The 15,985-nt window shown below is 32.6% G+C and overlaps 4 protein-coding genes across 4 annotated transcripts; 2 read left to right on the top strand and 2 right to left on the bottom strand.

The window, feature by feature from the left end:
• Window positions 1–187: 187 nt before the first annotated feature.
• TRIADDRAFT_58394 (uncharacterized protein) lies at window positions 188–2,235 on the bottom strand (the record flags this gene model as incomplete). Its single annotated transcript, XM_002114151.1, has 4 exons — window positions 188–292; window positions 963–1,019; window positions 1,807–1,905; window positions 2,008–2,235. 4 exons carry the CDS (start codon window positions 2,233–2,235, stop codon window positions 188–190), a joined length of 489 nt encoding a protein of 162 aa, XP_002114187.1.
• Window positions 2,236–2,790: 555 nt separating this feature from the next.
• TRIADDRAFT_58393 (uncharacterized protein) lies at window positions 2,791–4,848 on the top strand (the record flags this gene model as incomplete). Its single annotated transcript, XM_002114467.1, has 4 exons — window positions 2,791–2,949; window positions 4,070–4,315; window positions 4,380–4,469; window positions 4,627–4,848. The coding sequence occupies 4 exons, from the start codon at window positions 2,791–2,793 to the stop codon at window positions 4,846–4,848; spliced, it is 717 nt and encodes a 238-aa protein (XP_002114503.1).
• A 4,553-nt stretch (window positions 4,849–9,401) lies between these two features.
• Window positions 9,402–11,282, top strand: TRIADDRAFT_58392 (uncharacterized protein; the record flags this gene model as incomplete). The annotated part of the gene is made up of 8 exons (XM_002114466.1): window positions 9,402–9,421; window positions 9,728–9,818; window positions 9,984–10,042; window positions 10,133–10,259; window positions 10,461–10,546; window positions 10,742–10,826; window positions 10,955–10,996; window positions 11,118–11,282. 8 exons carry the CDS (start codon window positions 9,402–9,404, stop codon window positions 11,280–11,282), a joined length of 675 nt encoding a protein of 224 aa, XP_002114502.1.
• Window positions 11,283–12,129: 847 nt separating this feature from the next.
• On the bottom strand, window positions 12,130–12,366 carry TRIADDRAFT_9129 (uncharacterized protein; the record flags this gene model as incomplete). Its single annotated transcript, XM_002114150.1, has 1 exon — window positions 12,130–12,366. A coding segment is annotated over one exon (237 nt), but the record flags the coding sequence as incomplete, so codon positions are not given.
• Window positions 12,367–15,985: the final 3,619 nt, after the last annotated feature.

Here is a 15,985-nt window from a genome sequence, read left to right as displayed (position 1 = left end):
ATGCTGTAAATATCCGTATGATCTGAACTTTGATCGAATCTTATAATGTTTTTATACCTGATTTTAAATTAACAATATTATGACAATGCTTGCTAAGTTGCCTTTATTTTGACAGTATCAATAGTATGTATTTGTAATAACTTGTAATAAAATAAATGCAGAATTTGGGATGATGTATAAGTAGCCATTAATCATTGCAACTTTTACTGCATAAGAAATCGCTATGCGATAGGATGATAACATTGCAGGTACTTGTATGAAATATAAACATGTTACTATTGCTGTTATTAGTCTATACGAGAGTCGAACATGCAAAAATTTTAACAAGGAATTGAAGTAACACTAACTTGAATAGATATTTTGCTTCAAAAATCAAGTAAGCCATCATCACGTATATGATGAAAATATTTTTGTACGAATGTGCAGTTGAAAGTTTGTTAGATGTTGAATACTTTTATAAAACATATCGTGCTTCCATACATATAATAATTAATACTTTCTCTACCGTTAGAGCTACATAAAATATTAAATATAATATTAAAATGTTACACCCAAACTACAAGAACGTATACAGTATTTTGTTCTTGCAAGCTATATGAAACAGTAATTTATACAATTGATGAAATTTAAAACTTTAAGCATTACAACTTAAATATGATACAATTTTAAATATGTAGCTCAGTAATTCATAACAGCTATGCGATAGAATCATGGATATTAGTTAACTTCAATTTATGCTACTTATTTATGTATCAGTTGTCGTGTCAAACATAATTTTCATTATAATGAAATATACAAACTTCGCACATGTCCGCCGTACTATTCGCATCTTCAATCGCAAAAAAAATCTGGTAAAGTACAGCAATCTAATCAAGAATGGGCAATAATTATAATAATACTTTCTAAGAATGTGAAAACATATAACGTTACAGTTAGGTCGTAAAGGCATTGATCTGCCATACTGTTTCCCTTAATTGATCTATTACAATCTTCAATTGCTGATTCTTTTCCTTTATTCGCTGCAAAAAAGTAGAATTTGTTAATGAGTTTACATAAATACCAAGATGTATGACAGAGTGTCAACTATAATAAATGCATTAAGGTAACAGGAAGATACTGGAAGATACATGACAAAAGCAAATACTATACTACTCGTGGATTACGAAATTTAATGTACTACACCATCACGATTTCGATTTCATTTGCGCATTTCTGTTAATGATATCTTCCTATTATACTGCACCGTCTATGCCGTGGTAAAATACTAACTGTAATAATACCGTAGTGTGCAGTACAATCTATGCTTAACGATTACGATCTACATGAGAATACTGCAGTCTATACGATATCTTATACGCTTTACTGCTCATATCGTCCTTGGAATCTGCGATTACTAATCTGCAAGCCACTTATATACATGAACATCGATATTTTACTGTATGTGACATTTGTTCTCTAACTATACTGACGCAACAGATTTATAATCGCGTAAACGAAAAACTGTTTCGTATCTATGCTTATTACGCTAGGATACAATCGCATTACGTATATTATGTATCATTATTATTCATGTAACAATCCATTCAATGTCACTGCGAGGGCTGCCTAGTGAAACGACGTTGTAATTGTAATAATTTCAAGCAACACGTAATCGTCAACGCATAAGTTATTATATTTTACTTTAGGATATTAAGATACATCATGTAGTAAAAATGTTCTAAACTGCCGTCATTGCTATAAAAATTATGACATTGCAAGTAGAATGTAAGTATCCAAAACATGGCATTACATAGAGTACAGTAATACCTCCTCTAGCTCCTGACGTTCCATTGTCAATCCATCTTTATCGCTGTCACGTTGTGTTGATTTGGCCTCGTTGTTGTCACTAAATAATAATTCCTTAATCTGAATGAATGAAAAATCTGGAGATTAAACCTTGAAGGTATAGAAAGGCGAAATATTTTATCATTTAGACATGTATAGTACTTCATCATGCCGCTTGTGTACCTCTTGATCATCGATTTTTCCATTCCTATTGCAGTCTTCATAGACTAGGCGCAAACTTCGAAATAAAGCTTTGATCGAATCTAATTTCTGCTTCAACGTTTCAGTTTGCTCTAGGTGATATTGTGACTCCTTATACACCCCAATATCTGCTTCATGTAGCCATTTGAAAAGGTTAAAGCTTTCATCGCAAATTCTCTTAACAATACGACAGCCTTCAGTAGCAGCCATTTTAAATATTCCTTTGTCAGTTGACCTCACAGATCCTTCGTACAGTATTACTTACAGTGCACAGTTTATAGTCAGAAACTTCTACTACAGTACAGCGTACTGTAGATGTCTTCTGGTCTGGTCCGATTCGGTCCGGACTAGTCCAGACCGTGGTCTGCAGAATAGATTTCAAAGATACAGAACAGTACGACTGTACAGTGTACAGTACAGTACCCTAAGAATACAGTACAGGCTTTAAGCCGGTCTTCTTCTAGTGATAGGGGTAATGATCACAGGACAGCTACAGTACTTTCTACAATGGATAGCCTTGTAGCCTACAGTACAGAACTGTAGCCTACCTTGAAAGCATCAGGTACAATAAGTCCATGTTGCTGCTCCATATTTAATGCACTTGCACTTTTCATCTTTTGGGCTTAACTCGAGAGGGGAAAGGGTCCATTCTAACCTCGGTCATCTATTCTAAAATATGTAACCATTGCGTGATACATAGTTAGCCGTAGTCCTATCGACGTATGCGTTACTATCAATTTTAGAATGCATGAAACCCAATAAACGATGAAGTTAAGCTTGAGTAGGATTTGCTTTTGTTGTTCGATCATTAAATGGATGCTGCAATGGATCGGAATAAAATTAGGCTTAAGGCGGCTCTGGAAGAAGAAGACTAGCAGCGAAGAGAGCCTATTACTTGATGTGAAAGTAACTCCGACAACACCAGTAAGTACAATCAACAAAGTTTGACCCAATGATGCCTATCTCAGTAGTTCTAAAATGCAATCGATGCAGGCTTACAGTATATCGTAATCTGTAGATAATGTGCAGTAATATCCGCTAATGTGTCCAAGCTCCCTTCCACTTGTGCATCTTGCTCACTTTACAAATAAACAATCCTACTAGAAAATACATCGAGAATCCGAGCCAATTTATGCGTTAACTCTTCTCGCTTAAGTGTTCCATCTTAGCTACATCATGATAATTGTTTGTACTGAATATCAAACTGTGGATCATCGTAAAGTGCAGTGTGCTGTAAGCCTCACTGATTACAATGGTGATAGCCAACGATAATAATAAATCTGTAAACAACCATCAATCTGCTTTATACGCCAGACGATGAACTGTAAATACTTGCTAAACTAGAAATTATCGAGATACAGTACATTAATATATAATAGCCATAAGCTATAATCATAGATATTATATCATTAAAAATGTGATTACACTCCAGCTGGAGCACTCTGAAACCTACTGTACTGTACATAAAATTATAATCGTAACTATCCGTACACCATAACATTGCAATTACGAGTAGTTAGACCCTTTAGACCTTTGGCCATATTTACATAAGAACTTATACCCTCGTGTTCATCTACCCGTATTTTACCTAAAGTTCTTATCATTCTGTTAATTATCTCATGTGATAGAAATAAATACTAAGTGTATGTAACCGAATCATGTAGAAGTAAAGTGTAGTATTTAAGATTAGTACTCACTATCATTGTGCACAATAAGCTAAATAAAAAGTTGGTTATTCGTTAACATCCTACAGCTCCTTTAGTCCTAATTAAAAATGATATTGACAACTTCATTCGAGTCTTTGCTAGAGGATTTGTAATTGAAGAATACGCGTGAAACATCTTTTACTGCCGGATATACTGTAGTATCGCACGACAGGAAGCAACAAAATCGTTTGAATCGAATAATATCGTACACATATCCTAGTATGAAGGGTTCATTCTAGATCGACTGTCCTCGAATTTCGTTGGGCCCAATCATTGGAATGTTTATTTCTCGTCAATCTGATAAAAAATACCCTAAAAACTGTTCTGTTTATACTTAGAATATCACCGACTTAAAAGAGGATGAGGACGATATTGAAGGTGATACGTGGGACAGTTGGAATAATAGCTTTGGTGTAACTGTTCTTCCCAATCAAGACACAAACTTGGAAACGCTTCCAAAAACTGAAGCGGAAGAGTTACCTCATGATACCGTACAGAATAATGTAGCTGATGTAAATGAAGAGATGAATAACGCCCCCAATTTTTTCGAAGACTTGGAACCAGTTATTCAAAAGCAAGCCAAGGTATGCAAGAAATGTATAATCTACAGGCTTCTATCGTCTTATTATTATTTGAAACATGTTACAGTATATCATAGCAAAGAATGAAAACCCGCCCGTGGTAACCAATAAAATTGAGAACAAATTTGTCATAAATGATAAGATGTTGTTACCCGAGGTTAGCCAGATTTTTTCTGCCAACTTAAAGGATTCCATTCATATTTAAAATTATTGTATATGCCAATAATAAACTTTAAAATAAAAAGTAGATCATTGTTAATTAAAATGCTAGACTCCGATCGTGTATTCACTTCAGTTTATTTTTCTCAATATAGGATAGTGGACTTGGTGTATGGGACGAGAAAGGGGCTGGTTGGGAGGATGATGCAGAAGAGTTCGATTCAATTGTAGAATCTGCTGTAAAAGGTAATAAAAAAGCCCTACGCGAGAAGAGAATGATAGAAAATCAGAGGAAAAAACAAGAATTAGAAGCCAAAAAGCTACAGAAAGGAAAATCGAAGCGTCTTGCTACAAAAATGAACCAAAAAGGTGACTAAGCATCTGGAAACAATTTACTGAATTGTATAAATAGTTGTGCTATAATATTTTGATCCTATACTTTTATTAACTATCGCATGGAAACGATGTCAAAGTTTTATTGTTATTACTATTCAATTGTGCAAGTGAGATGTAACAGGTTAACAGTATCTGCCTCATCAACCATCAATTTGTTAAAATTAAATGTCAAATTTATATCAAGAACTATCAATTACTATATTATTTTATTGTAATTGAGCTATGTTGGTCTGAAATCAGGTTAGTATGTGATCATATTTTTAAACTGTCTTCATAGTTAAGGAGGTGTATATCCTATTCTGTAAAATGCATACAGATCAAGAACGTACATATCAATTTATATTGACATAACGACTACTGTGTGTACATTTATCATATAATTCATTTCATTAGATAGTCTAGGCATTTGAAAAATTATTGTTAAAATTTTCATCATTTCATCATATTGAGAATGTACTTTGTGTATGAAACCTTCCTCTGAACTACTACAGCTGTTAATGAACACTTGGTATTCAGCATTAGGCGTGATTGTTGTTTTCTTATCCTATGAATTACGTCTATAATTATTACACATTTAGGAATAAATGTTTGATATTAAGAATGAAATTATATTCTTCCGATGTTATAAATAGGTAGCTGCAATGATACATGATGCTAACAATACGTAATAACTTATAATATTGTATTGGCATTTCTGAGGCTATAATTTATTATACGTAGTACACTGTCTCCAACATCGATCGATCGATCGATGATAATTTCTCAGAACCATCTTGAAGAATATATTTTTGACTTACTAGGGTTACACCTACGTTTAGACGGCAGAACTGAACGTAGATAAAAGCATACAGTATATCTTTACACATTGGTAAATCTAACGAAATATCATTTGTAAATATAGAAATAGTACGTACCTTATAGAAATAATTTTGACAAGCTTGTTAATCGATGAATGTACTTACTGTATTGCTAATACAGTCGTCTAAATTGTAGAAATTGAGCTAAAAGTTGGAGTTATCCATTTAACATTGTAGCTAGCATTGAGAAATTAATCGATAACTACATTATTACAGAGTAAGTCGTAAGTTTAACTTGTACAAATTTCTATAGCTAATCAATTTAAGGATATTTCATTTACTAAGCGTACAAAGTGATATCAGTAACAGCAAGATATTAAAAGATCTCAACATAGGACTATCACATATCCTGCCTTGTCATTAATATTAAAATGAGAAAATATTGTAGTAGTGTATCCGTTTATTGTACGTGTATAACATACTATTCAAGGCATATAACGTTAGACATCACAATTTAGTAGTCGTCTGACAATAAATGTGCTTACATTGTAAGCTTGTACATAGCCAGGGATTACACAATCAATTTATTTTTCTCCCCTTACTTTCCTGAATTCTAACACCTAAATCGAACTATCCTGTTCTGTGTCATAGTGATCATACTTTATCAATAACATGAAAAGGAGGGAATACTGCAATGCAATTGTGTGTTTATTTTATTTCTAAACTTGATACTGCTTAAGGTATATAGGCTAATAGATCCTCCTCTGATTAGGTACTTTTAGTAATATTCTAAGTCGTGCAGATTTAGCAGCAGGAAAATGGAAATATTGCCTTTAAGCATTCAAATTCATCTTCGAAGTTATAGACTTGTACATAGCCAGGATTACTCAACCAATTTTTCTTTTATTTTCCCCTCTTTCTTCTCCTCTCGGGAATTATGACATCTTGAATGAACTGTCTACTATAATGTCTAATCAGTAACTGACAAGAAGGAAAGACTGCATTGTATGCAAGTCTTTATATGGATAAAATCATTTTTTTCCTTTACCAGCTCACAGTAAAACTGTGAGGCCTGCAGTAGCTTTCAATCTTTACTAGCAGGGAAGTTGCAACACTGCCTTCGAGTTTATTATGCAAACTGCAGACTACTTAACACTAATTCCCCTCCTCCTTCATCTTCTTAGACCATAAGAAGTCAAAAAAGATTTGGGGATAGAAGAAAGATCGACGCAGGTCTTCGCCATGACCTGCATACCTTGTTATTAGCACGGTACGGTAACTGAGGCTTACAGTAGCAGAAGCAGTAGCTTTCAATCTTTACTAGCAGGGAAGTTGCAACACTGCCTTCGAGTTTATTATGCAAGCTGCAGACTACTTAACACTAATTCCCCTCCTCCTTCATCTTCTTGGACCATAAGAAGTCAAAAAAGATTTGGGGATAGAAGAAAGATCGACGCAGGTCTTCGCCATGACCTGCATACCTTGTTATTAGCACGGTACGGTAACTGAAGTTTACAGTAGCAGAAGCAGTAGCTTTCAATCTTTACTAGCAGGGAAGTTGCAACACTGCCTTCGAGTTTATTATGCAAGCTGCAGACTACTTAACACTAATTTCCCTCCTCCTTCATCTTCTTGGACCATAAGAAGTCAAAAAAGATTTGGGGATAGAAGAAAGATCGACGCAGGTCTTCGCCATGACCTGCATACCTTGTTATTAGCACGGTACGGTATTGAAGTTTACTATGTGTAATTCAATAGCCAACCTTGACTTAGCGTACGTATTACTGTGTGACAAAACTGACGTCAGTCAAGGTCTCACGCACCCACTCGTACGTTCTCGCTAGTAGAGTGAACTCAATAGTTGAAGCTCCAACGCTGTCTTTCATTGAAGAAATTACCAGCCAAGTTATGGCCGCCATTTTCTCTCCTTTGCTGCTCCTTTTAATGGTTACTTATTTACACTGTTATGAAGCTTATAAGCCAACCATGTTAACTAGTGCAACTTTCGCTACTAGTATTCTTGAGGTACCTCACTTGGTCATGTTCTATGCGCCTTGGTAAGGGTTGTAAAAAGTAAAAGTGATTGTTCATAGTCAGTGTAAAAATTAGAAATCAACCAAATATTACAACGAAGGACTAAAGTCAAGATGAAACATGGATTATAATATTATGAAAGAGTGATTTCATATTGGTTCACAGTAGTGATACAGTTTCTCTTTCTAGTTCACAGTGTAATTTCAATCCAAAAGGATACAATTCTTTTACACGAGTTACATCAACCCCGACCTGGTCGTTGTATTACATTATACTGTACTATCAAATCTGCAGTTTATTGATAATCTAGTTCATTATAGCAACATAAAGGATTTATAAAATAGTCTCGACGCAACTCGGCGTTGCTCTTTCATTTTTGATCGAAATCTGATTTATGACAAATTGTCTAGCACTAAAGCAAAAGGCCAACAGTTTTACTTGTAGCCCAAACGACTACATGACTATTCTATTGATGATAGCAATATTGACAGTGAATAATAGAGCTCAGATTTGCCAATGAATCTATGAAACGAAAATCTCAGTGTTCATATGACAATGAATTAGAGCTAACTGTAGTCAACCACGGCTAGACTACAACGTTTTTTGGACTTTACTATTAAGGCGATGGCTACCTGATATTTACCTAATTCATAGTACAATGATTGCCAACAGTAAATATTTTTTTACATTATGATCAGTCAATACATATGGATAGTTGTATAATGCTCGAAGCATAATTACGAATGAATTCTATGACACTACAATTTATGCAATGACTATTACACTACATCAACCGGATACAAACGTGTTACAATAATACCTTCGCCCATAGCAAATATTGCTCATTACGTATCTCAAAAGGTATCCTCACTCTTATAGACTCTTCTACTTCGTAAAGTGCTGATTATCATTCCATACTCATGTAAGACCTATTTGGACGCCTTAATCCTCCTATGTAAAAGCGTTAGTACTTTGGATTGGAGAATTTTTATCAGGATGATGATAAATGTCTAAACATATGAGCGTATATACTTTTTTGACCATAGTAGTAACAAGTCTGTACGAACATATAGTACTGCTTTTACTTAGTAGCCGGGTTATTCTATTGCAATTACAATTATCACAATTTTCCTATCGTATCATCGATTACTCAGTATAGCGATTACCACGATCCTCTACGAATCTTGTAGGAACTGGAGCAGAATTTCAACGGTGATTCATGAAAATCATCTTCATTAAAACATAACCCTGAAAGTGATTGCTTACTGCTGTACATTATCATATTAATAATTTAGTATAAATATATAAGCAACACTTATACGAGTAAAGTAGTGACCTCTAATTCTGTATCTTTATGCTGTATTTATACCGGCCTAGCCCATAGCTTGGTTTAAAATATACTGATAGTCTCGTCAACTGGCTTACTATTTATGCTAAGGACGTTGTTTTTTTCGAACTATAAATTTACTAAATACTAACAGAATTATACACGTACAAATTATGTAGAATTACACGTATATTAAACTTACAGTACATATGGGAGGATATAATATTTGTACCCTTATTATGCGCTGAAGAGCTTTGCAAGAGTTTCAGATACAGAATCATCAATTTCTAATCCTTGTACCTCAACTATACTTGCGCACATTAATTAATTAATTATTATATTGTACACCTATTAAAGGGTATATTAAATATGAACTATGTATTCTACCACAGCGAGGTTATTTAAGGTGTCAATATGACTACATCACGTACCGTAGAAATATCGTCGTGTTGCTAAAAGTTAGAATGGATTACGCTTACTACTGAGTATAGTGCAGGAAAATGAAGGTCTAGCAATTCAGAGACGTTCTCTACTATACCTGTATACACTCGTATACGTAACTGTTAATAAATATTGACACTCACATGTTAGAAACTTATAGAAGTAACTAGTATAATAAACACACACTGTTCATCAAGTCAAGATATAGAAGCAAATTAGATTTCCAGTAAAGTTAGGTACAATATTACTTCAATGCTGTAGGTGTGGACATTGCCAGAGATTATTACCTATGTGGGATGTCCTATCAAACAAATATAATTCCGATGCAATTAAAGTCATCCATATCGCTAAGGTATTACTAGTTAACAACGCATGTAATGATTAAATAACAACATGATGTACAAGAAAGACTTACTATACAACAATATTAAAGTATAAATTCACAAAAAGCCTTAAATATGATATGATATGAAGATAATAATATCTAGAGTGTACAGTATTCATTTTTAAATTACAGGTGGATTGTACACAAGATACACCTCTTTGTTCCGATGAAAATGTTCTACATTATCCTACGTAAGTACGCTTAGAATACTTGACAGAGAACATAAATAAATATTTTTATAACATACTAAATAACTTTCCTTGCATGCAAATATGAACCAGGATAAAAATATATATCGGTAAATTAGTTAAGAGATTTACTGGTAAAAGAAGCGTCCAATCCTTTGCAGAATTTATTAAAATTTCATTAAATAATCCGCAAGTCGATGACGATGAAATCTCTTTAAAAGTAAGAAATTAGTATAGCTTTAGTTGCAATGTTTATACGTGAGTAAAATAACATTTATGTATTGAGCTTTTACCCCCTAATAATGTATTCAGCTAATCTAAATCAGTCTACCTTCTTGAAGCAATTATGATAGCTTTGTTTATCCTAAGGATGCTTAATTTTTATACTCTCCACTCTCTAAAATTTGTATATGTATCATAGCAAATTGGATCCGAACTGACTGGTGTACAGTTAAAAAAAGTGATTTCAACCTTTAAGATTGCATTTATAAAATTTTATGCCCCGTGGTAAGAAATAATTGGTAGTACTGCGATATCTAGAATTACCTATTTAGAATTATATAGAATCTAAATTATAATCATTTTTATGTATACAATGCATGATTATTTTATGAAGTATGACGTACTAAATACTGTATGGTACATTTTTCTTCCGCTTTAATGCTGATCGAATGCATGCTATTTATCAATTGATTTACTAAGGTGCAGTCACTGTAAAGTTCTCGCTCCAACTTGGAAAGAATTGATGGAACACTATAAACACGATAAAAACGTTTTTATTGGGAGTGTAAGTTTATCTAGATGGGCATCGTCTGATATCCTTATTGAAACTAATGCAAAATTTTATTTGAAAACTTAATAAACTAAAATTGCTCTTAGTATATTAAAATAAAGATTGTCAATTTATATTCATAGGTAAATTGTGTTACGCATATTGAAACGTGTAGAGCGGAACAGGTTAATATTCATAGAATATATTTGTTCACCCATATTTTCATAGAACTTGAGAACCGTAGATTAATACAAGCTTTGTTCACACCAAATACTAACCCTGTTATATTTACGTGGCTTTATTAAGGTAAAATCTTATCCTACTATGACAATCTATACTGGCTCTAAAGAAATTCAGAATTATCAAGGAGAAAGAAATCTAGAGAGTCTAAAGACATTTGTTGATTCTATTAAGGCTTCTACTTTGAAGCAAAACGATCAAACTGCAGATAAATCTCATGAGGAATTATAGATTAATATAAATTCATTCAAATTACCTCAGATAATTAATGTATAATGTTAAAGAACTACTAACTGATTCGTAAGAAGGTCAATCGCAAGGAATAGCACTAAATTTATACACGGCCATAAATTTTATTGTAATTATAAAATTGAATTGTATTTCACTTTAGTAGATTTTTTTTTATTTTTTATTTCTCAATTTTTTAAGATATAAAATATATATGATGTGGTACATACAGTATTTATTCATATACCACGTTCTATTTATAATTAATAATCACCTAAATTACTAATAATTTACCATCAAGGTAAATAAATCGACATAGAAGGCATTGATATAATCAACAACATATCCCTTTTGGTAACATTATTCTTGTTGGTTGTTTGTTTTATTCATAATGAAGTACGAGTTAGGTAAAATACTACAATCCATTGCATGTAGTACTATGTGTCAACGGTCTTTAAACGTAACAGTAATCCGTAATCGTTGCTTTTATATGCTTGTAGCGTTTGGGCTATGTTGACAATCAAAGCTTAAAGGACAAATTAGCGTTAGATTACTGTCACAAGCAAATCTCCGCCCTAGTATTCTATTGCAATCAGTTATGCGCAACTATAGTCCTTACATATGAGAAAGATTGTCGTTTACAGTCGTCTACATATGGCATACTGAAATTCGTATAATATCAATTCCATCACTTTCGATTTACTAGTACTATACTTATAGATATTGACTTAAATATTATCAAATTATGACTCGATTGAAACACCCGGTAACTTATATAACTAAATTAATAGCTTTAAATTATTTTATTATTAAATCAGCTTTAACCAACATGTTATTGACAACCGCAACTTTCAGCAACAATATCTCGCATATGTCGCATTTCAAAGGTACCATCCTCATTACGACTGATAACTCGTAATTTTGAAAAGGAAATAGGAGCACAACAAGCATTTGGAACATTGCCAGCTTTTTTAACAAACATCAATGTCTGAACAATAGCATGATTAGTAGCGTTCATACGACCGGTTAAAGGAAATTTACATCGACCAACACAAAAATTGTATTCGAAATTTTGTGGAGCTAAAATCGTTTTTCCATAAATCATTTTTAAGTTAACCTCATCAACAACCAATTGGCAGCGCCTTTTTTTCAATTTGCTAAGAACACTTTTCTTGGCCCTTAAATGACGTTTAATATGTGAATAGATAGGCTTAGTGAACCGCTGATCACTCGATTTGCTATAAATAAGTAAGTAAGCTGGTGATGTTGTAGATGTTAATAGACCAATTTGCGATGATGGTATAACCTCCATTTCCGTATTTCTAACGGATAGCTTAAAATGTAATATCCCGGAAAGATTTTGATAAGATTGTTGTAGGACAAGATCATGTAATTGAAAAGTTATCCAACCATTGCCTTTGCGTTTTAATTCCAATTGGCAAACCATAATTTCGTTATGATCAATAATTTGGTATATAGTCACTTGATAAGTATTATTGTCTGGCATTGATTTTATAATTTCTTGATCTCTGAATACTCTTAAATCCATACCCATCACTTCATTGCTTTTAAGATTAACTGATGGCCGAAATAATAATACTTCATCTTTACTGAAACTGGTTTTGCTGAATGATTCTAAAATAGCAAATGATACATTATAAATACTAATTACTATTCGATAGAAACGCCTTATATCATGAAGATATAAGACAAGAGGTTAACTTAGTAAGGTATCCATCTAGATATTAATTAATAAAAAAATTATGTTCAAATTTTCAATTTTAATCAACGGTAGACGATTACCAAAATATACACCGAGTCTTGTAAATTCGATGAGAACTCTAGCAAAGTTACTACGGTACATTGGTAAAATTTACCACAGACTGTATAGGTAGTTTAGCTTACTATATTTAATCCATCGTGGTAATAGTGTAGTTAACAGTCACATCAGATCATTTTTACAGCATATACTGCATATTTCTTTATGTCATATCCAGTTCCTTCTATGCTATCCTCTATTAGTGCACCTTAAAACCCGGAAATAATTTACTGATATACTAGATGCAATAAGTACTAAAATTAATATGCTGTTAATTCTCTATCATAAAGATAGCAATTTACGGCTTTTACGATCAATAGGATTTGTAAATTTATTCTTGGTAAAATGACTGAACTACTACTGATTAAGATGATTCATTTCGAATTTAATGTTGGTTACTACGGTTTTCTTGCTAATTTAGTGAAAAGGTGTGTGATTGAAATGTGCGAGGTAAATCTCAAGATTCTAAATTAATCCAAAGGGTTAAAATTAGTAAAGATCTTTTATTAAGGTTATTCTGAATATAGCGCATATTAACTATGATGTCCTTTACAGGTTAAAAGTTTTGAAAATTTTACATTTTTGCAACGATAAAAAATGGATAAAATGCGTAAGGTAAGGTATAAACTCATGATTGGCGAATATATAATGTATCAATATAAGCGGAAATAGATGTTCAGTCAACTTCACTATTATAAGATGACTAATTTATTAACAAGATGGAGGCAAGAATGTGAGAACAACGTTTTCCCTAATCCCCACTTTCTTTAATCTACTTCAGTTCCATCAACCTTACTGGGCATAACTATTCCTTATTTACCGATAAATTCAGGGTAATAATGAGTAAGCGCAATTGTCGACCATTACCGGTAAAATTTAATCGCTATTAATAGATTTAATATTGGGGTCTTAATTATATGTAGTAAACTGCTTGAGTAGCCATTATTTAAGTAACTACTTATTTTGTTCTTATTCGATTTTACGCATTTAGAATATTATTAGTGAAGACAGCGACAGGGAGAGATAGAATGGTATATGGAATTAACTTATTAAAAATATATAGTAAGGTTTAGAACTAATCAGTTTCTTAAAAATTGTAACATGAATATAACTTTGATTGTTATTTAGTATAACTTTTCTATTGGATTTCAGTAAATATCAACAGGTTTGAAAGGATCATCGCAATTAATGAAAAACTTCTTAAAATGACATTGGATTTGACATATATAAATAAAAAGAGAAGTAAACATATCAGGTAGCGTTTGTACTTTTTACGCCAATGTATAGAATATAAAATTACTCAAGTATTTATTGGTAGTACGAAGTTTTTATCAACCTTGATGATTAACCATTCTATCTTGTTAACCTATTGTATAGCGAACATTTCTACTTCCTTACCAATGTGTGGGGCGAAAATTATCCGCGACATGGAATTTTTATCACTTTTAGGATCTAACGCTTTATAATCGTAAGCGGTATTAGGATTTTGGTACATATCTTGCATAAATTGCGGCATCGATTGAAATTGATTTTGTTGCAATCGGTCAGAGAGTTGATTCGGCGATGTTAATCGGTCTAAGTTCGTATTGAATTCGTCATCATTACTGCTGATTTGATGATTTGAAATCTTATCGGAAATATCATGTTGATAAGAAAGCGTTGTTAAAATCAAGGTAATAAATATCATAAAGATTAGGAATACTGGGTTGAAATTTGCCTTCATCATCATCGGTTATTTTCACCTCGTTACTTTGATCTCCAACTTGATAGTATTACATATCGATGAAATATTTTGATCTTTTATATCCGTATAGAATCTATTGCATTATAATTGTTTTTTTTAATATTTACGTAGACGTGAGCCAAGTAATGTTCTCTCAGCTTCATACAGACGCATAAGAATCTCGTTCCCTATATAGGCTATTCTTAATAAGCCTCATCTTTGTTGTCGCTGAAAAGTAGATTAATCCCATCATCTTGTCCTATTTAGTCAACTGTTATTTTTCTAAAACTATTGTAACTATTATCATTTAAAATCAATCGCTGCAGGTGAGAAAGAAAGTGAATTAATTGCACAGTGGATATTAACTTGATTTGTCTAATCGGACAATAGCGTCTATTGTCGATCGACGTTGTTGCCGACATCAAAGTTTGTGCTTGATTGTAAATTTATATTTATTACCAAGAAAAATCTTCTTAAAAGCATTAACAATGATAACTAATCATCTTAACTGGTAGACAATTTTCCTCAATTTCAATTGTTGTCAGTACTGAACACACTAGCTGTTGCATAATGACTTTTAGTCGCAAAGGAAAATTGATGGATAGATTGATTGATCCAGACGTCCATCTATCATGAAGTGAGATTTTATTTCTAGCCTCTCTTGCTTTGCTTATTACCATATGCGGTAGCGTTCTACAGTTTAATCTCGCTTTGCTCATTACCCATATGTAATAATATTATACTGTTTAAATACATCAGTTAATATACTATACTAATAAGATCGCTAAACTGGATGGTGAAGGTTAAATAATACAATGCGGAATAAGGGATAATTGAACACTTATTTGGAAACTTTTGCTTTCTTTTAAAATAGTTTCTTCAACGATAATGAATAAAAAAGATACCATTCTACCGTGATAAGTTAGATCGGATTTATATCATGCGTTACTTTTCATCTATTCTCAAAATGTGACTTAAACAATTCAAGATTAAAGAGAATAAACTTTGTAGTATCTCCATCTTATATATCGACAAATGATGGGTACATGTTTGCAATATTGAGGTCCGTTTACGCATACTAATACGTTGGATTTAGGACAGTTCAGGATATCTTTATTCTTAACGATTTAACGGTATATGAGTTTTTAATAGTTTAAATTCAGA

The sequence above is a fragment of the Trichoplax adhaerens genome, genomic scaffold, assembly GCF_000150275.1.
Source record: "Trichoplax adhaerens TRIADscaffold_7 genomic scaffold, whole genome shotgun sequence".
NCBI classification, from domain to species: domain Eukaryota; kingdom Metazoa; phylum Placozoa; class Uniplacotomia; order Trichoplacea; family Trichoplacidae; genus Trichoplax; species Trichoplax adhaerens.
This window is presented reverse-complemented; position numbering and strand designations above follow the sequence as displayed.